Here is a 23,724-nt window from a genome sequence, read left to right as displayed (position 1 = left end):
ACAGTCTTCCTTTAAAACTGTAAGAAAAATATGCACAAATAGGAAATTTACTATACAAAATAGTTGAATAATGTCTTGGTTTCCACCTTCATCAAGTGCTGTGTCAAAGGTACAGGAAAATGGCATCACATAATAATAAATCTGGGCTAGAATAAATAGACATATCCAATAGCCAGCACTATAAACTAATGATAAATTACTGCACTTTTTTCTCTGTGATGTATTCTGGAACCATTGTTTTTGATTATGGGTACATTTTTCTCCCATTACATGTTACAACTTTTTCTACTGACAATGATTCATCAATCACTGTAGGTAGAAGACCATGTGTAGATAGATCTATGTGTGGCAGTGTGCAGTACTGGGGATAGAATTATTGTGGAATACGTTTCTTTGGCCTTTTTGCACAGATCCAATCTGTAGGTTGGGAGATGCATTCGTTATCCTGGTTTTTCCAAATGTATTCTCAAAGAGGCTTGTGTGTGTGTGTGTGTGTGTGTGTACACATAAATACACAAATTGTGTGGATTTGGTGAAGAAATATCATTAAGCATAGCTATTTTCCATGTGGTGAAAAATAAAAGGAACAAATGCAGGAAAGCTAACTAGAGGTAGAAAGGTTTATGTTGGAAAAAAATGTATCCTATTAAGAAGAACTTATTCTTCACTAAAATAAAACACTCAGACATTTTCAAAGAAAAAACTGTCACATAATAAAGCCTCTGCAGCTATGCATATCCCATTAGCAGTGAAACTACAGTGGGATCACTGCACAGTGGAGAACTGTGACCCTGGCACACTGGTTTGCCAAGCTGTCTCCATACTCCAGCCCATTATTGCTTAAAATGTAGCCAACAATATGAAAAGGAGACATATATGTCCTGCCTTCGGGAAGCAATTCTTATCTCACAACATGTTCTCCTTGCATAAAAGGTATTCTTCAACATACATCCTCCCATACAACATACATTTATTGCAGGGTTGCTTAAAAGTTAGAAAGCAGATTCTATGTCACCTAAGATCCAACCCACCAGTTCGTACTGGTTCTTAACCTGTTCTGTACCTTTTCTTATTTCTGTTTTGATACCACATTCCAAACCAGTTGCCTATGAAGGTGCCTGTACTAGGACATTGAACAAATGTATCTTGCCTTTGACAGGCTTTATATTTGCTAATGCCATGCACGGTAGGGTAGAGAACCCCACTTGCCCCTCACCGAACCCCAAGCTCTTGTTTTTTTCCACAACCTCTGAAGAGGCAGGAACTTAACCAGAAGTAAATGCTGCACCCATGTTCAAGGCCAATGACTTTATCTGCCACCTAGCCAGGAAGGACACAGCCACAATTAGTAAAAGGGACTAGCAAAGAGTTGCTATGAGAAGTCACATGTATAACCCCAACCTTAATATGAGTCCTTGACACTTAAATAACAAAATAGCCCTAACTTAACAACTAGTCCAAATGGCCCTCCAGGCTCCATTTTACAATGGAGTACCTCCTGCCTCTAGCACTGTAGTGTGAGCTCGCAGTCCTAGGCTTGGTTGCCTCTCAAGGAATCTGTCCCCATGGTCACCATCCTGGTCAGGGCTGCTTCTGGACTGCTCTCCCAGCTTGGCTATGTCTGTGCACCTGATTTGCTATCTGGATCAATCTCCCAGTGCTGGGGTCTGGCTGTGATTAGGCTTTTTCCCTCCAGCTGCAGCAATGCATGCTATCTGTCCATGCCCTGTAGCTTTCTCCCAGAGCCAATCAGGTGGCCTGCAAACCCCTTCCCTGTCCTTGCTTGAGTAGAGCTGAGCTCTTGCTCTGTAGCAGTTCTGCTACTCCATTGGCAGGTGGGCTGGCCGCAAGTGGCATTTCCTTCCAGTCATCTAGCAAAGCAGGGCTCTGGGGACAGAGGGTCCAGCTCCTTTCTCAGCCTGCTGCCTAATCAATCAGGTCTATAGGGCTGGCCCCTTCACACTGCTGATGTGTTGAGTCGAGGCTCCCAAAGAGCCTCCTGTACTGAGATTCCAGCAGGGCTGCTACAGTTTGTACCTGGCTGCAACAAACCCCAGTTATGCCAGCCAGTGATCTCCAGAGTACAGCACTCTCTGGCCACATCGTCTCCTCAACACACCCCTGATGTGGCCCCTAAACTGGGGTTGGGGATAGAAGAGGGCAGTGTAGAGATGTCTAGAACAATTCTACCCCAGGTCATGGAAATCCTCAGCTACAGCAACTTTACGGGCCTTTGGGTTGCTTTGGTGGCACAAAGGGACCATAGCCAGCCCCAGAATCTGTCCCCACAAATTCATTCGTAAAGAATATCCAGGAGCAGAAGCTAGCTCAAGGGAATAATTAAATGTAAACAAGCTAAAGCCCTAGTTGTGCCACACGTCTGATCTATCCATGAGCATTCATGCGTGAAGATTGCAAATGGGAAGTATTTGATTAAATCATATGTAGTCTGCCTTTCAGGCCTTTAACTGAATATTCAAAACTCTGTGTGTGTTTTTGAGAAGTACAGTAGAATGAAATAATTTGTGTCACTGAGCCCACACAACACTTATTTAACATGACTGGAGGTTGTTCGGTTGGTTTGTTTAATCTAACACCAAAGAGGAATAAGAAAAAGCATGTTATTGTTGGTTTAGCCAATTCATTCATTTTTTCATGACTTACCCTGAAGCAAAAGTACTTATGATATCACTGCACTGTAACGATGGGCCAAATGCAGCTCCTTCCACTGTAAGCCCAAACACCCCTAAAATCAGCAAGAATTGTATTGGTCCCACTATGTGGGGGAACTGTGCTCCTCCTGTGTTCTGCTCCATTACCCCTCTTCCTGCTGTGATGGGAAGGGTGGATTTGGGTGAGTGGTGGGAGTAAGTTGAGGGGGCAGTGGTGTACAGGCCAGTGGATATGCCAATTTGGGGATCCATGGGGCTAACCTCCTCATGTAAGGCATATGCAGGAGCCCCATCACTATTACATGGATTGTTGTATTAGTAATGATGTGGCTGGCTACATGATGGGGTGTTGGTGGGGGAAAGATTGCTTTCACCCTGACTGCTCTTCCATCCTCTGCATAAAGCTTGTTTACTCAGGCTCATGGCTCAGAGCCAAAGGGGAAGACATCAGCATTTGGCCCAATATGTTACCAAGAAGAAAGGATTTGGCTTTGAATATGTTGCTGCTGTCAAGTTTTTCTACTGCAGCAGAACTAAACATGAGAAGTTTCCACTTCATGTAATATGTTAATAGCAAAATGTTTTATGAAAATGAATTTGGGCTGTGGGACTTCTGTGTCTAAATGCAGTGCCTTCTGGTACCAATTAATTCACAGTTTATTTCAGATTTGCTTCTTTATAAATGCAAATAACTTCTCTGCTAGAATACCGAGAGAACATTTAATTTCATTCTTCATTTAATGTGGGACCTGGTAGAAAATAAAGCTGGCATTCTTATGCAATTTTGACATCTGCAAGCCTTTTAATGTATGGTCCTTAAAAGTATAGTAGGATAAGTATTTAAGAATTTGTGTAACATCTTTCACAGCTACAAAGATTTTTTGAGACATTCTTCAAATCCAGTTCCCCTCAGCAAGCCTTTGATAATATGAAAGAAACGATAAGTAAACTCTTACTGGTAGCTGAGGCATTCAGTGAATCACCCAACGTGGGACCAAAGACCTTCAGTAGGTAAGAAGCTACCAATAAATAAATGCTAAGTTATTGTCAAGTTCTTTAGAATATTATGGAAAGTAGTTGAGTACATAGATTCTGCTGTAACAAAGAAACTGATATTTTATACTTGGTATTAGAGTGAAATAATGTGTTTGGCGAATAGAGAGCTTGAACAGCAGAGGCATCCAACTTTCTCAACTTGAGGGCCAAACATATTATTTAAAAAAAAGTCAGATTCTGTGTCCTGTTCTACTTCTTTTGTATTGCTCAGGCAGCACAAAGCAAGCAGAAACCTCCCATAAATGGGGGAGTCTCCAAAGGATGTGAAGCTGGCATAGCTGTCTCCTGTGCTTCCCTACTTTGAGCCCCTGATGTAGAGGGTGTTGAGGGATGAAAGAGTGAGTTGCTGAAGCTTATTGTGCTCCAGCTGTCTCCATTTGGCATATGGTCTTTTGGGGACTGTAGCTGACTTAGGCAAATTAGAGCAGCCCCGGGCAGCTATAACCAGGGCTGGAGCAGGGAATTGCAACTGATCTGAATATTAGCACAATTTTAGAATACTGTTCTAGGTATTACACCTCATGAAATATGCCTTAATAATACTGTATCACTTTTTTATTGGATGATTAAGTCATTGCAGTCATTCCTACTGGATTTTTTAGTTTTATGTGAACCAGATACTTGACTTTTTTATAGTAAATATACATGTTTTATACAGCTACCTTAGGACCTAGTTGTTGAGCAGCAATAAAGCTCATTATTTGTCCTAAAGTAGTAGGAACAAAACTTTATAGTATATATTGTGTGTGAGAGAGAGAGATACTGTGACTATAAATATAGAGTTATTTTAAGAGTTGTGCAAAACCAGCTAGTTTTGGTTCACATAGTTTCAACAAATCAAATTGATGAGTTGGCTGTTTTATGGGACATCCAAGTTTTCATGTAGTTCCAGGCTCGTATGAATCCAAAATCCCACCACGCAATTGCAGCAAAGACCATTGGGGTCACAATGAAACTCATGAGTTTTGCTACATACTCACCCTTATGTAACATCTATTTCCCCCCAAAATGTCATCCATCCAGTTGCAGAACCCCACACTCTCCAGCAGGCACTTCCTCCCCCTATATCGTTCCCCTCCCCAACAAACTTAGAAACCCTCATGTACCACTGAATGCACTAACATTAACAGAGGAATGCCTAGATTAAAAAGACCCCATAACATTAGAAATCCCCATTCCATCCCCTGTCTCTGCTCTGCTTGGTGCATCTGGTGGTGTATTAGGTCTCAGAGTAAAATAATGGGCTTCTGAAGCAACAACAATGGATAAGAGTAGCATTTCTCAGTGCAGCTACTGCTAAATTGGATAGGGAATGAGTGGTGGGCAAGACTGTGTTTAACTATATCTTTAAAGTAAAGTTAAAAACTGGCCAGTGTGTGTGTGTGTAACTTCTCTCTACTGGATGGGATCAGTATTGTTAATCTATGGCCTTGGCTACACTTACCCGCTAGTTCGACGGCTGGAAATCGAACTTCTGGGTTCGACTTATCGCGTCTAGTCTGGACGCGATAAGTCGAACCCGGAAGTGCTCGCCGTCGACTGCGGTACTCCAGCTCGCCGAGAGGAGTACCGCGGAGTCGACGGGGGAGCCTGCCTGCCGAGTGTGGACCAAGGTAAGTTCGAACTAATTCGAACTAAGGTACTTCGAACTTCAGCTACGTTATTCACGTAGCTGAAGTTGCGTACCTTAGTTCGAATTAGGGGGGTAGTGTAGATCAAGCCTAAGTATCAGAAGTACTACATTGCTTACAGTCATGGAGGCTCTCCATTACTCCATTGCTAGAGGAACAGGGTTCTGTCCTCTCTCTCACTGTCCGGTCCTAGGTGGCCATGGATTTATTACAATATTTTTAACACATAACCCATTTTACTTGGTCTGTTAAAAGAAACAACAGTGAAAATCAACCTAATGGCTTGAAGTCGATAGGCCAGCATCTCAGCTGGTGTAAATAGCATCACTCCATTTAAGTCAACGAAACTGTGCTGATTTTCACCAGCTGAGGATCTAAACCTATCTGCATGTAACTTTATTGACTTTTTCTCTTTTACTTACAGTTATCTCACAGGCCATATTCTTGTCATGTTTAATTTCAGATGCAGTCTATGTTTTCAAATGTTAACCTTTGACATTGGGTTCAACACCTCCATGTATCCAGTAGTTCTTGAGGTAAGCAAGTGCCAATCAAATTTTTTTTAAATGTGTAATATTTTTTAAAGCAAGTAAGTGATCAGATGGATGGAGGGGATTTATTTTCAGTATTTTTTAATTGTTTCCCCTGGGGTTCGTAGTTTTCCAAACCCAAAGGAAGGAACTGGCCCTTCCCAAAAGAGCATAGACTAAAAAGAAAAGTACAGTAGAGAATTGTCATTGATGATTGCCCCCAAACCTCTAAGCAACTATGCACAAATGTACAAATAAATGTGTGAATACATTAGTAAGTGGAGTCTTGGGAGTGGAAGAGTTGTTAAGGGACTATGGAATAATATTGACATCTACAGCACTAAGATCTCAACAACATCAGTAAACAACCTGGCTAGAAGGCATTGTGGCCTAGTGGAGCAGGGACTGGCTGTGGAACGGGGCTCAATCTTAGAGCACAGCTTGGCATAGGTGACTGGAGGAGGCCGAGGTCTTGGGAATGGCTGAAATGTCTCCCAGTGCAAGTCTAAATGCTGCCCTAAATTGTGCTGGCTTGTACTGCTCCCCTAGAGGCCATTATGCCTACAAAGATCTATGGAGCATAACATACTCTGACCTCCATCATGCTGCCTTCCGCTTCCAAGACCACCCTGACATATCCTCTACACCATGAGGAAGAGGAATGTGGTGGAGACCCCATTATGACAGCTTTGTACCACCTACTATTCCCCCTCTATCAGAGGAATTCTCGGCTGTCCCTTTAGGGCAGCTTTCCAGCTGTTTTGCACTGCTTCAGGGAATTTAAAAAAGCTATGTCTTCTTTTGTCTGCACAAAAGAAAAAAAAGGAAAAATATATTTTAAAAATACCCAGGGATGTTCCAGAAACAAAATTTAAAAAATAAATCTTGATTAAAAAAAATCAATTTAGGTTGCTAAGTGAAATCGGTGTAGTTTCCTATTACATCATCTACAAAATGCAAAGAAATGAGTAGACATAGTAAACCTTGCACTGTCCACAAAATAAATATAAAGACATTGTTCTTATCAAGTATAAAGAAATGCATATTTCATCAGAACTTAATAACTTCAAGTTGGACTCTAAATAAATATAGTACTTTCATCAGTAATCCTCAAATCAAAACCCTTTTGAAAACAGAAATTCTTTCTACATGCTATAGACACCTCTTGATCACGCTCAAATGGAAGTCAAAATAAATACATATTTTAGATCATGTTCTAGTAAATCACTAGTGATAAATGCTTTCCTATGAAAATATGTGTAATAACATTATTCTAAAAAAAGCAATTATAAGTACTTCTAAAAGAGATCTACTGTCAGCTACTAAATATTAACAGATATTAATACCATATTTCTTAAACACATTTGGATACAGAAGTAAAGAAAACAAGAATGTTATATATAAACCCTGATGGATGTGAGTTGCAGTTGTGTTAGGGTTGTAAAATGAATTTCTTTATGATTGATAGAAATGATGTGATTGTTTGTTATGTCTAATGTAAAATTTATGTCCTTAACTATTCAAGTTACTAAGAACTCATTAAGAACTTGAGTTTTGTGTATAGCATGTAGTCACTTAGCAATCTTCACTCTTTAATTTTTTTATATATATATAAAAAGGCTGGATATTTTTTTAAAAGTAGGCTTCAAAAACATTAATTTATATGACAGTGCTATGCTCTTCTCAGTGCACTAGAGGTCAGCAAACACTATGATGTGTAATTGTTACAGAAAATGAAGTACAGTATTTGCTGTGTTACAATTCTGCTTATTGTATCAGAAGTAATATACATATGTAAAATACTACTACTTTATTTGTTTACCATCTGTGTGCATTTGATTCCTTTTTTATTCATGCCCTTTATGATTCCTTTGAATAAATAAATAAATCTAGCTTAGATATATCAGGGAGCACTGGATTTGATATAAAAACTGTACGTTAATTCTTTTCTTTTTCAAGGTGCATGAACACTTTGACTTTCAAGTTGATGACTTGAATTTTGAGGACCAAACTGTAAAAGAATTTCTTCTTGAGGATACGTTCAAGTTTCTCTTGTCTAATAAGTCTTCAACTTTCAGTGTCTTTGAGGCTTTACAGAACATTTACAAATTAGCTGTGATTAAGGTAAGAATGGATTTCGTAAACATTTTTCTTATTACAAATTAATTGAAAATATTTAATTCTAAATGATAACCTTTTCTTTGTGAGGGTTTTTTTTCTAAACTACAAAATGAAATATTTGTTCAATCAGAACTTTTTGGGGCTAGTCAGAGTGGTATGAAACTGTGAAAAACATATTATGATGACACCTTGCATGGAATTTTCTTTTTTTCTTTTTTTTCATTTTCCAACTCTCAAGAGTTCACTTTTTCAAAGCTGCAATAGTGTGAAATTCTGTGTGTTTTCAAGTAAAAGCAGTTTTGCTTAATAATGGGACCAAATTCCCTGTTTAGTATGCAGCTTTTGTGAAATGTTTGTGAAGACAGAACTAATTTCAAATGATCTATAAAATGCAAAACAGTCAAATTTCAGCACATCATATTTCTCTACAAATACTACGCATCCCTTTGTGCTAGTTATCTCTCACCAGATTCTCTCTTACACCAGACTAACATTGAACATAGCAGACTTGGAAGAAGGAAGAGCTTCAGGGAGCTTGTTTGGTCTCCCCAATTCTTTGCTCCAGCCCTGGCTCAGGTTAGTGCAGCTAGGGGGCTGCTCTAACTTTCACCAGCGGGGTATGGTGCCCAAGGGACTACGTACCAGCTAAATATAGCCAAAGCAAATTGGTCTCCACCTAGGGTATGTAGCAGCAGCAGATTCATATGGCTATGATATAGCTGTGGTGATGGTATGTAGAGTGGACTACTATGTTGAATGTTCCTTGCAAGTCTGCTTCTTTCAGCAAGAGTCATTATGGGAAGATTTAGACTTCTTAAATTCCTCAAAATTGCATCTTTCAGCCTGATTCATGGTTGGCTGCATGCTCAGCTTCCTTTGACTGTAGCTTTTTAAACCTATAAAATCATACCATCTTCTCTACACTGGTCATTACCCCGTCTTGTTCTCAGCTGGTGCAAGACTGCAACTTGCTGGGATTGTCTAAGTATCTCCTTATTTGTGACAAAATCAAACCTAACCAACAGATGTTAAGAACACGCCGTAAGTTTTGATGCTGAAAACTGTTCTTTCCTCTCCTCAGTTGTTATTAATGGCCATGTTTCTGCTCCATATAAAAAAGTTGTCATCACTTTTACATTGGACACTCTTGTCTTAGTTGTCACACAGACATCCAATCAGCTAAAGATAGGCCTTTAAAGATGCTGAAATGCCATTGATGCAAGATTTATCTGACCTGTGACTTCGGATATAGAACCTTCTGCTGTCAATCAACTACACAGATAAATTAAACTATTCACCCATTCAGTGTCAGTGCCATCTACATGCAGTGTCGGCAGGTCATTTGTTTCCATCTTATAAGAGGCATACATAGCTTTGGTTTTATCACCATTGATCTTAAGTCCCATAGTTTCTGCAGTGTTTCAGAGTTCTTCCAGCATCAGTTGTAGTTGGTCAGTAGTCTCTCCTAGTAAGGCAATATCATCCGCATAATCGAGAGCCTCTAAAGACCAATCTTTAAATTTCACACCTTCTACTTTGGCCTCAATCAATTTGCCATCAGATCATCTATTAGAACATTAAATAATATAGGCAAGAGAATTTACACCCTGGCCTACTCCTGACTCAACTGGAAACCAGTCTGTAATACAGCCATTGACCCTCACACAGCTAAATGTGTGGTGGTACAGTTCCTCCACTCGCCACACTGTGTCCTCAGGCACACCCTGCTAGTGTAGCAGTATCCACAGTGCTGATGGATGCACTGAGTCAAAAGCAGCTGTAAAGTCTATACACATGTTGTTAACTTCCTTTTGTTGTTCTAGTCATTTTTCAGTAACATGCACAGCATGTGTGGCATGAATTGTAGATTGATCTGTACAGAAACTACAGTGACTGTCCCTCATTTTTGGGTTGAAACAGTATTTCAATCAATTCAGTAGTATGGTCGTAAACACCTTCCCTGGGATTGACAGCAGTGTTATTCTCCTATGATTTGAGCAAGCTGATGGCTCTCTCATCCCCAGGGTATGTCTACACTGCAATTGGACGTGTGATTGCAGCTCATATTGGCATACCCATGCTAGCTTTAAACTAGCTAGAGCATCTAAAAATAGCAGCGAAGATGCGGTGGCAATGATCCTGGCAGGGACACATACCCAGGGTTTTCCAGGTGGACTTGTACATCCTACACTGAAGCTTGTGCCACTGCATCTTCACTATTATTTTTAGCTGCACTAGATAGATCAAAGCTAGCTTGGGTATGCCTATACAAGCTGCAATCGCACATCCACTTGCAGTGTAGATGTACACCTAGTACACCAGGTACTGCTGTCTTTTCTTTTGCAGGAGGAAAACTACCAGAAGGAATATGAGCAATGTCTGTCTTTAGAAGAGATAAATTCAATGATTCATTTTATAAAAGAGCTGAAGAGTATGGGACAATTTGAACTGGTAAAGTAAACATTATTATTGTATATTTTTTTGGTATTGTGCAATTTCCTTTGATGTGATATCATTGGAGGGATATAGTAGTTCAACTGTAAGTTATTTAAGAAGAAAGTGTTTCTACTTTTTAAATCTTTGAAAACATTATGGATTTATTTTCTTATTTCTTATTGAAATAACTGTTAAAGTGGTCAGGATCCAGGTACTTTTCTTTAAGACATCATAAAATCATGATTGATTTAATAACGATACGACAGAACAGAATTGTAGTACATCACAAGTTTTTAATTTTTCAGAAGGATGCTATCAGGTGCCTAAAGTTTAGTACATGTGTAACTGCAATATTGCTGCCTATGCTTTAGCTATGAGGTGATGGTGTGATGCAGAGGGGGGAAGCAAACAGGGAGAGAGGATGGAATGGGAAAGGATGAAGTTTACAGCAATAACATCATGTGGATACTCAGTTTGGTCATGCGTATGTCTTGTGGATTCTGCCAGTTCTTCCTAAAATAAAAACAAGGAGGATAACAGGATAAGAGAGAATGTCAGACTCATTTCTTGTGGAGCTCACAGAAAAGGTGAGTGTTCTGAGGTATACAAATGAGAGAGGGAAAGGGCTTGATGAATCAAGTAGGTAGGAAATGTGTAGGGCATGATAGAAGGCTTGAAGACACTTAAGAGAAAAATGAACTAATGTGGCCCCAAGGCTGGCATTAGTAGTGAAATAGGCAAGAGGTGATGTGTTAAAAGATGAGGTCAGATAGCTATGGGCGGTAGAGTTATGTAGGACCTCAAAGGTGAGGACAGGAAGTTTTAATTTAATGCAATGGAGAAGATGGGAGGGGGTTAGTGGAGAGATTGCAAAAAAAGCAAACATGATTCTGGGATGTATTAACAGGTGTGTTGTGAGCAAGACACGAGAAGTCATTCTTCCGCTCTACTCTGCTCTGGTTAGGCCTCAGCTGGAGTATTGTGTCCAGTTCTGGGCACCGCATTTCAAGAAAGATGTGGAGAAATTGGAAAGGGTCCAGAGAAGAGCAACAAGAATAATTAGAGGTCTTGAGAACATGACCTATGAAGGAAGGCTGAAGGAATTGGGTTTGTTTAGTTTGGAAAAGAGAAGACTGAGAGGGGACATGATAGCAGTTTTCAGGTATCTAAAAGGGTGTCATAAGGAGGAGGGAGAAAACTTGTTCATTAGCCTCTAAGGATAGAACAAGAAGCAATGGGCTTAAACTGCAGCAAGGGAGGTATAGGTTGGACATTGGGAAAAAGTTCCTAACTGTCAGGGTGGTTAAACACTGGAATAAATTGCCTAGGGAGGTTGTGGAATCTCCATCTCTGGAGATATTTAAGAGTAGGTTAGATAAATGTCTATCAGGGATGGTCTAGACAGTATTTGGTCCTGCCATGCGGGCAGGGGACTGGACTTGATGACCTCTTGAGGTCCCTTCCAGTCCTAGAATCTATGAATCTATGAATTTAAAGAGGGGATGACATGGTCAGAATGACATAGTAAGAAAATCATTTTGGAGGCCACATTCCATAGGGAGAGGTGGGGGCAATGTGGGTGTTGGGAAGGCTGGAGAGGAGGTGGTTGAGGGATGAAATGAGGAAAACCTGGGAAGAAATGTCAGAGAGGCAGAATGAGGCATGAGATGAGGGATTGGAAGGAGGGTGATAGATTAGGAGTCATCAGCATAGCTATCATAGCTGCAACTGTATGAGCAGATAATGCACTTAATGTGTAATGGGGAAAAAAGGAGGCTACTGTGGAGAGATCCTTAGGGAATCCCCCAAAGAGGGTGTGGGGGAGGAGGAAAGATTCTGAAGGACCAATCAGATGGGTAGGAAGAATTCCAAGAGAGAATAGTACCAAAAAAGCCGAAGAGGGTTAGGGAGTCAAGGAATAGGGAGTGATCAGCAGTTTTAAAGGCAGTGGGGAGATCCAGAAGAATGAGCATGGAGTACAGCTGCTGAGATTTGGGTCGGAAGAGATGAATGGAAATGTTTGTTGGGTATGTATTCGCTGGGGTGGAGAGGGGGGTCTAGAATAGAGTTAGAGGAGGGTAAACTGAGGGAATGGTTGTAAATGGTCATTCAATGATTTTAGAGGTAAAGAGAGAGGGAGCTCGAGTGGTAGTTCACAAAAGTAATAGTTCCAAGGATCAGTTTTTTGAGAATTGAGGAACCAGACCATTCTGGTACTTGGAGTGGAAGGAACCATAGGACAGTGAGAGGTTAAGGGTGAGATGGAGGAAGGAATGACATTGGTGCAGAGGTGGGGCAGGTGAAGGGATTGGAGAAAGTACAAGACCCATTAGTGACAGAAGAAAAAGGGTGCTGGGGATGAAAAGGAGGAGAGGGAGAGTGGGGAAGGAGTAGGGAGGTCATGACAGATGTTGTCAGTTTTCTTCTTGAAGCCAGTGAGATCCTGTGCATAGAGGGTGGAGGATGTAGGAGAGAGGAAGGCTTTAGGAAGGAGTCAGTGGCCATTAATAAATGTTTGGGTTTATAGGCATGGGACTCAATAAGGGAGAGGCAGAGCTGCTGGGCAAGGAAGGTGGTAGAACAGAAGGCTCAGAGGACAAATCTGTGTGTAGGAAGTCTGCATGGTGTCTGGATCTCCGCCAGAGAGGCAGGATGAGTAACAAGGTCGGGGATTGGTGGGCAAATTATATGGGGGGAAAGAGGGACAAAGGAGTCAAGGATAGAGAGAGTGGTGTGAATGGACTTACAACTGATCAATGGAAGCGAAGGAAGAGGAGCAAGTATTGGGACACAGAGTATGAGAAATCACGGGCATTAAGGGATTGAAGGTCCTGGAAGGTCATGGGACAGACGGAGGTGAGTGATGGTACAGGAAATGAGTTGGTAGCCACAAAGAGCAAATTCAGTAATGAAATATGAGAAAGGGAGCTGTGCTTAGTGATGGCAAGGTCTGTGGCATGGTCTTTTGGTGCAGGGAAGAGGTCATCTCCATTTGAGAGTCAAATAAGCAGGTGAGAGCAAGGACACAGAAGACTGAGAGATAAGGCTTCTGTTTTGGTACCAGTAAGCATGGTTTTGCAAGACATGATAATCAGTATAACTTTGGGAATGTATCTTAATATGAATGCTAGGATGTTCTATTAAACCCATGTAATCTGTTCCTAATTTTTCTTAGCTTCCTTGTTATGTTTTACATATATAGTATGCATCTCACCTATTGTAACGGTTTGCAGGACCAGACCCCGATATGTGATTTAGTCAGAGATATAAAAGGAAAATCTACGAGAAAGTGGTTTTGCCTTTATTAATCTGATCCATATCAACTTTCTCTCGTTGCAGCTTTTCCCGTCTTCTGTACCCAAGATTCAAACTTTGCTGCATGATGTTTATCACATGGTAGACCCTATGGGAAAGCTTGGGTCAGTCCTGACAGTACATTGGTTTCTTTCCAATTTACTTGAGCAGTTCCAGTTCATGAAAAAAGAGGCGCGTCCAAATCTTTCAGGATGGTAAGATGGCTATTAGATAATATTTCTAGGGCCAGATCCTCAGCTGGTGGAACCCAGTGTAGCTCCACTGACTTTAGGGGAGCTTTTGACTTAAGAGGGGCTATGCCAATTAACACCAGCCAAGGCACTGGCTCAGCGTGTCTTATTATGGTGTGTTGGGAGGTATTCCATTGTTATAGTTGAACTGAATTTCCAGATAAATCCAGTTTGGGCCCCTTTTCTCCCTCTTGTAACACACAGGATTGTTGGTGGCAAAATTAATGTGTGTGTATATGTGTGTGGAGGGAGGGGGGTAGAATTTTTCTAGCAGATTTGAAGTGAATATTCTGAATTACTATACCCTGAAAATAGGGATGTTTACTAGAATACAAAAGGGTCTCCCTCTCCTTGCCTGCAATTTTGAAGCCAAAACAAGAAAGAAGGCAGGAGATAAAAACTTGGGCCAAGATTTTCAGAGGTGACCAGTGATTTTGGGTTGTCACAGATTTTGGATGCCCCACTTGAGACACTTTCCTCTGAAAATCTAATTCTAAATGCAACTCTAACTTTTAATGTTATTAAGATTTCAAATAATAATATCAGAATGGCAGGTCGACTGCAGTGGGCTTAAATTATGACCGTGACTGCTGTAGTCTTAAGCTTTCACTTGAAATAAATAAATAAATAAATAAATAAGGATAAATCTTCAGCCTTTCCTGTGTGGAAACAGATTTTTAGTGTAAGCTAATTGTTTGATAGTGGAAAAAGGGACATATTTTTCAACCAAAACTGAAAAAAGTTACTTAAACACAAGGTTTTGTGAATTATGATTTATTAAAAAATACCAGAGGTGTTCATCACAGTTAGAAAATTCATCAAAGGTTTGGGGTATTTTTAGGGCTGTGAAGTGATTAAAAAAATTAATCATGATTAATCATGAGATAAAAAAATTAATTGTGATTAATCACAGTTTTAATCACACTGTGAAACAATATTAAAATACCACTTATTTAAACATTTTGGGGGTTTTCTATATTTTCAAATATAGGGTCAGGGCTGGGGGCTCTGAGCTTCAGCCCTGCATGGGGCATGAGGCATCAGCCCCTCTCAGGGCATGGAGTGCAGGACTCCAGCCCCTCGGGGCTCCAGCCACTCTCAGGGTTTGGGGTACGTGGCTCTCGCCCTCCCTCCCACCACAGGGAAGTTGTGGGCTGGAGCTTCTTCAGCCCCCCCATCTCCGCCATTGCCTCCTGCCTGCCCACAGGTATGCGATTAACGCATCAAAAATTAACATATTAATTTTGATTTCAGTTAATTGCGGGCGTTAACTTGACAGACCTAGTGAGTTTTTTTTTTTACTAGATCATTGCTAGCTACAGTATTCTTATATGCATTCCCACCACCTTCCTTAGTTGATGATGTGTACTTTCCATTTTAACATAATCTTAACAAAGTTTTTTGGCTGGAAAGAACAACAATAATGGTATTGTAATTTTGGTACTCTATATATTTCTTCTAAAATTGAAGAAATTCATATTTATTTTCCATACTCATTTTCTCCTTGCTAATGACATTGAGTGCAAGTGTACAACTCACCTACTGGTAATGGAGGTGACATGCATGTATTGTATCCATTGTGAAATAGTGAGAGGTCTAGTTTCTGTTTATTTCATCCAACAAATTCTCAGTGTAATTGCAAATAAAAATAGTAAGATATTTCTTCCTACTTGGGGAATTTTGTCTGCAGAAGCGTCATAGGATAGTCACTGAACAAGGGGGATACTGTAGGGATTCCTAAATTCTAATTCTGACTCTGTCACTGATTCATTCAAGTCACCCATGACTTGCTTTCTGTAAATCAATTATCTTCTGAGTCTCAAATTGCCCCTCTGTAAAGTGGGGATTAATACTTCTCTACCAAATGGGGTAATTAATGTTTTCATGTTGCTTTGACAAAGTACAGTGCTATATAAGTGCTAAGGATTATTATTATTATTGCTAGCTAATTCATGAACTGCAATTCAAAGATGCAGCTGCTTACATTCAGAAATAATCTCTTGCCAGTTAGCCAAAATATTTAGCCTTGCATACCAACCTTTAACACTTTCAGTTCTAATCTAGGCTTTACTACACACTTGCACTCAGCAAGGCCCCTAACTTCTTTTTTTCTTGAAGTTGGACATTTTTGTAGGTGTGTATATATGTGCATGTGCCATTACCTGCTATTATGTGGCACAGGTCAGCCTTCCTGTTCATATATTTGTATGCTCTAATGGCTAATCTAGTTGAGCTGTCCCTGTAGCTCACTGAATAGAGATTTGTGTTTTGGAAGTGGTAAGTAGGGCTGGAAAGAAAAGATTTCTATTTCACAACAAAAATTGAAGTTTCAACATTTGGTTCCACTCTGAGATGGAACAAACCCAACTTCTTTCAATTTTTTTCATCACAAATGGGGGGGAGGCAGCTATCCCCAGAATAGCAAATAGCCCACGTGTAGGTCACTCAGTTGGGATGTGGGACACCCAGGCTCAAATCCCTGCTTTCCCTGATTTGGAGCACGGACTTGAACCTGGGTCTTTCACATCCGAGCTGAGCATCCTGTCTATTCAATGAATTATAAAGTCATTCGCTGACTCTCTCAATCTCACCTGCAAGAAGTGTTCCACTTTGTATAAATAAATATTGATTGGGCGAGCAAGGGAGAAGGAGAGTGACTGTAGCCCAGGGATGTGGGTGACCCAGGTTTGAGTCCCTGTGCCAGAATCAGGTGCAGGACCCATCTCTTGGTTTTGACAGACTTTTGTGGGAGAGGCTTCTCAGATCCAGGATCGAATTTCTGGTCAAAACAGAAAGAGGCACCCGCCAATAGCCAGGTGGATCTCCCATACCCCAGGTGACTGCGCTAACCACCTGGCTATTGGCGGGTGCCTCTATCCCTTGTTCATAGGGACTGTTATCCTGGCTTTCACAGATTTGGGCCAAATTTTTAATGGGCTCCTTAATTGTTCCCACTTATCGCCATATGCAAGATCTATGGTTTCATGTGCAAATTGGCAACTGCACGACCAGTTACCCCTTATGGATGTGTAAATGAACAGTTAAGGAGGCTCACTGAAAAATTTCCTCTTGATTTAGATTTTGTATCTTACTGCTCATGAAACCAGAGAATGAAGACCCTACTCAAAGGAGTTTACTGGTCAGCATTACTCATCCACATTTCCATCTACATGATTTATTTGCAATGTTAACATCCCCAGTGAAGTTAGTGAATTCTCTGCACTTCTTCCACAGGAAAATCAAGAAGAGTTCCAGAAACTCATCTTGGACCATAATGAAATGGTCAAAGCCCAGGTGAGAATGAACAAATAGTGAACTTGTAATGCCTATCATTACATCTGTGAACACCATCTCTGAAGAAGCCTGCGAATGTGAACAGCTGTAGGGCAGTTTCTGGGGAGCACAAGCCCAACACACACACACAGATCCGCTAAGTGCTGGCAGTAGGTAAATTAGTTGCCACTTTTCCTATGTCAGTAGGATAATCCTGAATTCTTTGTGTTTTGATGTAAGACTGACAATGATTCATTTTAATGGTCCTTTCTGCAAGTCTCATTAAAACATTTGTGGGGGTTGGCCACAAAGTAAGATTTCACCACCTTTCCCCCCTCCCCCCACACACACACATAGAAAGTGGATTTATGTCTTGAAATCATAAACTGATGAACAGTAGGCTTCTCTGGCAATGCAATTCTTCAAGAGGACTTCAAAGGGAATGTTTGGGGGAAACATATTACTCCTGCAAGGAGCCCCTTCGGATCTCTTCATCTGTCATTTCTCATTGTCAGTCTAATACAGTGTTTGCATAGGGAAGAGTCTATTTTAAATTTACTTTGCCAGCCTCTAGTCATGTCCAAAAATGGATTTGACTCGTTGTAAGAGGAAATCTGCTGAATTAACAAATTAGAAGTTTCTGACATATTCCTGAGTAGTTGCAGATAGTTAGTCTTCATTTGGTAAAATAAGAAAGTGTATGAATTCTAGCTTTAGGCATATCATTTAGTTTTGGATTTGCAAGTACATAGTCTAATATTACTTTATCTACTTCATTCCAATGTATAAATCCATACTAACCTAAATTCAGTCATGTGCCAATTACTCAAGTCTCCACTTGTCTTAAAGAAATTGTTTTTGTACAAATTGTAAGCTGAAGTGCATATTAAAAATGGGTAAAAAAGTAATGAACAAGCAATCCGAAAGCTTTTGTTCTTGGATACCCTTCCCCTCCCAGTTTTCCCTCCCTATTAAGCTGCTTTCTTGAGATTCATTTCTGCTTGTCTTGCTCTGGGCTACTGTTTATACGGGCTGTGAGTTTTCAATCATGCTCATTTCAGGTAAGATTGCTGGTATAGGGAATGTGAGTGCAAAAGGTGCATCTTTCTGTTCATAAAACTACAGTATCATGCCAAGGGAGAGAGGAATTTTTAAAAAGTGTTTTCCATGGGTTCTGTTCCTCTCATTGATCTAGAAACATCTTTACTATTGCATTGATAGGAATTCTTTCCCAGAAGAAGAAGGTGTTAAACAAAGAACTCCTTTCAACGTAATGAAAAATCATAAAGGTAGGACATCAGACTGGTTTACTTGTAACATACCACATGCTTTTCCTGTTTGTTTCAAAAATCTGGGAATGCCTGTGGTTCAGATGCACTGATGTGTTTCTTACATTCGTACTTTCCATTTATAAGGTTGTGGCTCATTTACTAAACATAAAAGGCCGAATTCTATCTGCCTAACTCATGAAAGTTGTTCCATGGACTCCAGTGGGAGTAGAGCAGGCAGCATATGGCCCAAACTGAAATGAATACAAGTGTCCCCTTTTATTTGTATAATTCAGTTATGTGTGGGGGATGAGGGTTGTTTTCTTTGTGTTCTGCAAATAGGGATTGCATGCAATGTGTACAGCAGAACATAGTTAATTGTTTCTGTCTGTCCTTTAGAATTGCATTTTTCCAATGAGACTAAAGAAAGGCATTGCAGTCATGGTAAGTCAAGATCTATATCTTTGTACTGATAGAACATGTGAACTTTATGCAAAAGGTGGCACTGCTTTAACAAATTTTATATAATGTATATGCAATTTTCTTTAGGGAATGGAGTACCATTAGGCCCTTAATAATGAAACATGGTTTATTAAGTAGCCAGAATTTTTATGAATCCATCAATAATGAGTCAGCTATGCAAAGTAAGCCTCAAGCACAAAGTTAGACATTGTTTTGTTCATATTCTAATGTTAATATTTGAACATTCATTGATCTCAAAGCCCTTATGGTTTTTCTTCTGGTTATACCACTGACTGTCATGTAGACAGTTTTTCAAGGACAGATATAGTTTCTCCTTTTGCATACAGTTGTTCTTATGAAATGGCCTTTTAAACTTTAAATTTTTGGGTGCTCAACGGTCATACAGGATATTAGTTCAGTGCTTAACCCTTCCTGATCAAGTAATATCTGTTCAGGAATACAATATTTGTGGTTCTTTTGTAATGTAGAATGAAATACTTAAATATAAAATTAGACACACACTCAATAGTTTTTTTCCCCTTTCAACCTGCATTTACACTTGTTTTATATCCCTCACCACCATTAGCCATCCAGAATTCCATTCAACTATAAATATATCATTGTACAGGCAGACCATTGTTGCTATATCCAGGTGAAATTATGTGAAACCCAGAACAGTGCACACATGGCTGCAAGGACATTTGGCTTATTCAGGGATACAGTCAGCTGAGTATCAGGCAAAAACAAAAGAAAGCCTTAGGGTGTTGCAGAGCTGCTCAGGGGATGAAGAGATAATCAACATGAGCTCTGGGCATCCCACACCTTAGAACATTACTACTACCTTTACAGTGTCTAGTGCTCTTTTCCCCTCCGCCTAACTGAGGCTGTATTGTCTCTGAGAGTTATTTTGGGAGATGGAGACAAAGTGCTGCTTAGGGGTGAAGAATTTTCAACCCAATGGGCCTCATCTCCTCTCTGCTCCTCTCTAAGCTTGGAGGTCAGCCAGGGAGATGTCAGTTCCAGACCAAGAACATTCCTATCCTGGCTGACTGACACCATGATTTCACCCCTCTCATAAGATTTTTCTTTGAAAGGTTCCCCTCCCTCCAGCTGCTTTAATTCTTAAGGCTATTAGTGATTTCTCAGGGAATAAGCATACATCCTGAAAGGATCTGTACTTTACACAGGCCACATAGCATCTTGGGGAACTCAGGAGTGCTTCTTATATCCTTTGAACACTTACTTTCCCTCAACCCTCTATGCTGTACGTTTTGAATATGACCTGTTCTCTTGGGAATTTGGCCCAAATTCTGCTCTCAGTTAAACCAGGATAACTCTGGAGTAACAGCATTAACTCTATTTACAACAATGTATCTGAGGACTGAATCTGGCCCTTTTGTGTTACTCTCCAGTTAAATTCACCCTCGTGGACAGGGCCCACACAGGGCTCTATGAACTATTTAAGCCCCCTTAAGCCGTATATTAAGCTTCCAGATTTGCTCAGCTATTTGAGGGAAAGAGTTTACTGGCTGGAATGTTTGCAGAAGCAGCCAGTTATAATTGAATATTGGAGAATATTCAGAAAAAGCAAATCTTGAATTTGTAAACATGCCAGAAATCTGATTCTAACGGATCAGATTAAAATAGTTGCAAGAAACTTGTCACAAATGAGCTACAGGCAAATAATAATTCACAGAAATCATTTGTCAGATAATGCAGAATAATGAGTGTGTTTGAGAAAATCATGATCTTTATGGATTGTCCACAAACAGAAAAGAGATGCAATTTGTTGAATGAGGATTCTTTATAAATTATTGGCCCTGCTGTACAAATGACCCCATGAGTCCGGATGTCACCCACGTTATCAGTTCTTATGAGCAGTAAGGGTGTTTCCAACAGATTGATTTTTTCCTGGCAACTACACATATACATAAGCCCTGCACACAGGCTGGTACATACCTAAATTGGCTGTGAGTTTCTGTCATTAAACTCATGTAAATTTAAATTAATCCATTGGAGACAGGATTTTCTGACCTTAATCCTTAAACTTTCAACACCTTATTCAGGCTTCTAGTTTTGTGACTCCTACTAAAGTCATTGGGCAGAAAATGGTAAAAACCCTGCACAGGTCTGAAAATGGACCCCAAGTGCCAATACCAAATCCATTAATGCCTTGCAGCAACGGACTCAGTATGGCTATGAGTTAATAAATCTCACCATTGATCATTTAACAGCCTGCCAGCAATTACTTGTTATTTTAAAATGTCCATATGTTTCACAGTTTTTTCTTTGATGCCTTCTTGGAACAGATAAAGATACCCTATCTCATATCAGGCAGATCTTCACTAGCCCACCTTTGGACCTGAATCCTAAATTTAATCCAAAGATCAAAGAGTACTACACTGAAGTCCCATTTGATGTGGTGACAGTGAAGATTGGAGCAGAACCCTCTAACTGTCAGTGCCAGGTGCACCTTGATGAGAGGAAAGGACCAAGGTATGGGGAAAAAATGATCCTGTAAGCACAGAGCTGATTCTTAATATTGGAGAAATGGCAAGGATGGCAGCCACCTCTCCATTTCCAAGAGAACAAAGTATTTAGGAATTAAGATTACAAAAGGAGATTTTAATGCCCAGACATTTACTCCTTTAGATTTGTATTTATTTATCAATGTATTAAAGATGTACCCATTACAATCACAGTCACTGTTAAACTCCAGTTAACAAAACCCCAAACTGTTAGAATCTCCCTCCAGCTTCTACATAAAACTACTCACACCACCAATGGTCTGAGTGTAGACGGGGAGCATGGTTGTTGGTAAAATATTCAGGGCCCAAATTATATAAGCTAAACAGCACTGGATCTCATCAGTAACTGAACAGAAGATTTTCAAGGTGAACCCAGGAGCTGCTGGAAGTGGCTATGGTGATTCACTTGGTACAGCCCTTCTGTCTTAGTCAGTATAGGGCCAGCATTCCACCATGGTGTAAGGGACCTATTGGAGGTGCTGCCTTTGGTGGTGTATAAAACAGAGGACCTGAGCAGTTGTGGTCATTGAAGGTCTTATGGTCCTTTCTGCAAAATGATGGGGGTTTGTCCTGGTGTCCTGGCCAATATCTTTTATTATTAATCTAATACTCTTCCTGTGATTTCTATTAGAGAAGTTATTCTTGACTTCTCATTAAAAAAAAGAACGAACACAAAACCCTGTCACATAACATTTTTGATGTAGGCTGGCTGCCACAGGACACCCCAGAGTTGCGTACATGGAGTGATCGATACACATATAGACATGTATGCTATAATGAGAGTTTTCAAAATAGTTTGAGAGCCTTCTGAACAAAAGACGTTATATAAATATTTATTAAGAAGTAAAAGCATTAAAAGTTCAAATTCTGTTAGTTCCAACTATTCTTAGTTCACTGCAGAGCAAAAACCTCTCTGGCACTGCTCTTGTCTATCATGTTAAATGGTTTATTTGGGACTCCATCATTCTTGGACAGTGCACAATTTTGAGGGCTAGCTAAACCTTTCAGTCTCATTTGTCTCCCTCCTCACTTCATCACTGATTTGAAACTGCAAGAAACTATTGTCCCTAGTTGCATCATTCACAATTTTCTTGTCATAGTTGCCTGAATGACTTGCCAACTCTGAAGCTCTCTCTTCTATCTAAGTTGCAAGCTAAAGTAACATGACATTTTTAGATTGTTTCTGGCACATTTTTGCTTTATTGCAAGATTTTTTTAAAAAATGCCTCTGCAAGCCATACTTTACATAGTTATTCATCTGAAACCATGGAAATGAACATTATTAATAGAAATCTTAAAAGCTGAGGTCCATGTAAATTGCAGAGGAAAGTACTGTTCAAATCTTGACTGATTTAACATTGGGCCTATCACTTTCTATTGTTGTTTTCCCTTGCAGTGTTGCTAACTACCCCCTCGGCCTGGGAATTAATAAAATCGCTATTCTAGTAACAGATAACTCGCATTCCAACTCCGAGGTTTTGAGCAACTATAAAATCACTGTCTATCGAGAAGACCGCCCGAGTCTGCCTTTGTTTGAGGACTATATGGTGTGTGGTTTTGTGCAGGTACTGTTTGCTTTTTCTTCAAATATACACTTTATATATGTATATGGCCTGATTATGATCTCACTTACACTGGTGTAAATCAGAAGTAACTGAATTGAAGCCAACATGGAACCTGTTTAGATTACAATGAGGTCCCCTAACTCTTTGGAAATTCTCAATCCATATTGTATAAAATAGGGGAATTATGAAGTTTTTTGGCTATAAATATAAATTGTACATCAGTAGCTTTTGTACTTTGTATGCATTGGAAAACTCCAAGCTAAGTTACCATGACCTTGGTCAACTGAAATCCTACTTGCCACGATATTGTGTCTTTCTTTGTAAGAAGCATCAGAGACAGTATCAGGACAGTAAAACAGATGTAGTAGAGTTTCTGTAACTATGATCATCTGTGGAGTTGATGGCAATGTTTTGATCGTTATGATTGTGATTATGTATTCATTTATTCTTTGCTTAGTGCTGACAGTGAGGTCAGTTCTGGTCAAGATACAGATGTCAAAATGATTTATGAATGAAAAATGTATAGTCTAGAAGACAAACATATAAAGTGAAAACACACAGGGGAGGCCAAAGGAAGGAATGACCTTAGCTTAGATTTTTTTAAGTGTGTGTGTGTATGCAAATGCATTATATATGT

General features: G+C 39.9%; 1 protein-coding gene across 5 annotated transcripts in view; it reads left to right on the top strand.

The window, feature by feature from the left end:
- Positions 1-23,724, top strand: part of CPED1 (cadherin like and PC-esterase domain containing 1) — a 204,872-nt gene that overhangs the window by 73,327 nt on the left and 107,821 nt on the right. For 3 of the 5 annotated variants that reach the window (XR_010590127.1, XM_065556067.1, XM_065556068.1), the window contains exons 8-17: positions 3,541-3,683; positions 5,823-5,895; positions 7,849-8,013; positions 10,357-10,461; positions 13,786-13,955; positions 17,226-17,285; positions 18,486-18,553; positions 18,932-18,976; positions 21,304-21,490; positions 22,919-23,087. Coding sequence is in view for 3 of the 5 variants with exons in the window: in XM_065556067.1 (XP_065412139.1) it covers positions 3,541-3,683; positions 5,823-5,895; positions 7,849-8,013; positions 10,357-10,461; positions 13,786-13,955; positions 17,226-17,285; positions 18,486-18,553; positions 18,932-18,976; positions 21,304-21,490; positions 22,919-23,087 (1,185 nt within the window). In the remaining 2 variants the exon portion in view is untranslated. Of the gene's footprint in view, positions 1-3,540; positions 3,684-5,822; positions 5,896-7,848; positions 8,014-8,496; positions 8,587-10,356; positions 10,462-13,785; positions 13,956-17,225; positions 17,286-18,485; positions 18,554-18,931; positions 18,977-21,303; positions 21,491-22,918; positions 23,088-23,724 lie in introns of all 5 variants that reach the window. The other 2 variants (XR_010590128.1, XM_065556063.1) reach the window with 1 other exon arrangement.

The sequence above is a fragment of the Chrysemys picta genome, chromosome 1, assembly GCF_011386835.1.
Source record: "Chrysemys picta bellii isolate R12L10 chromosome 1, ASM1138683v2, whole genome shotgun sequence".
Classification (NCBI taxonomy): Eukaryota; Metazoa; Chordata; order Testudines; family Emydidae; genus Chrysemys; species Chrysemys picta.
This window is presented reverse-complemented; position numbering and strand designations above follow the sequence as displayed.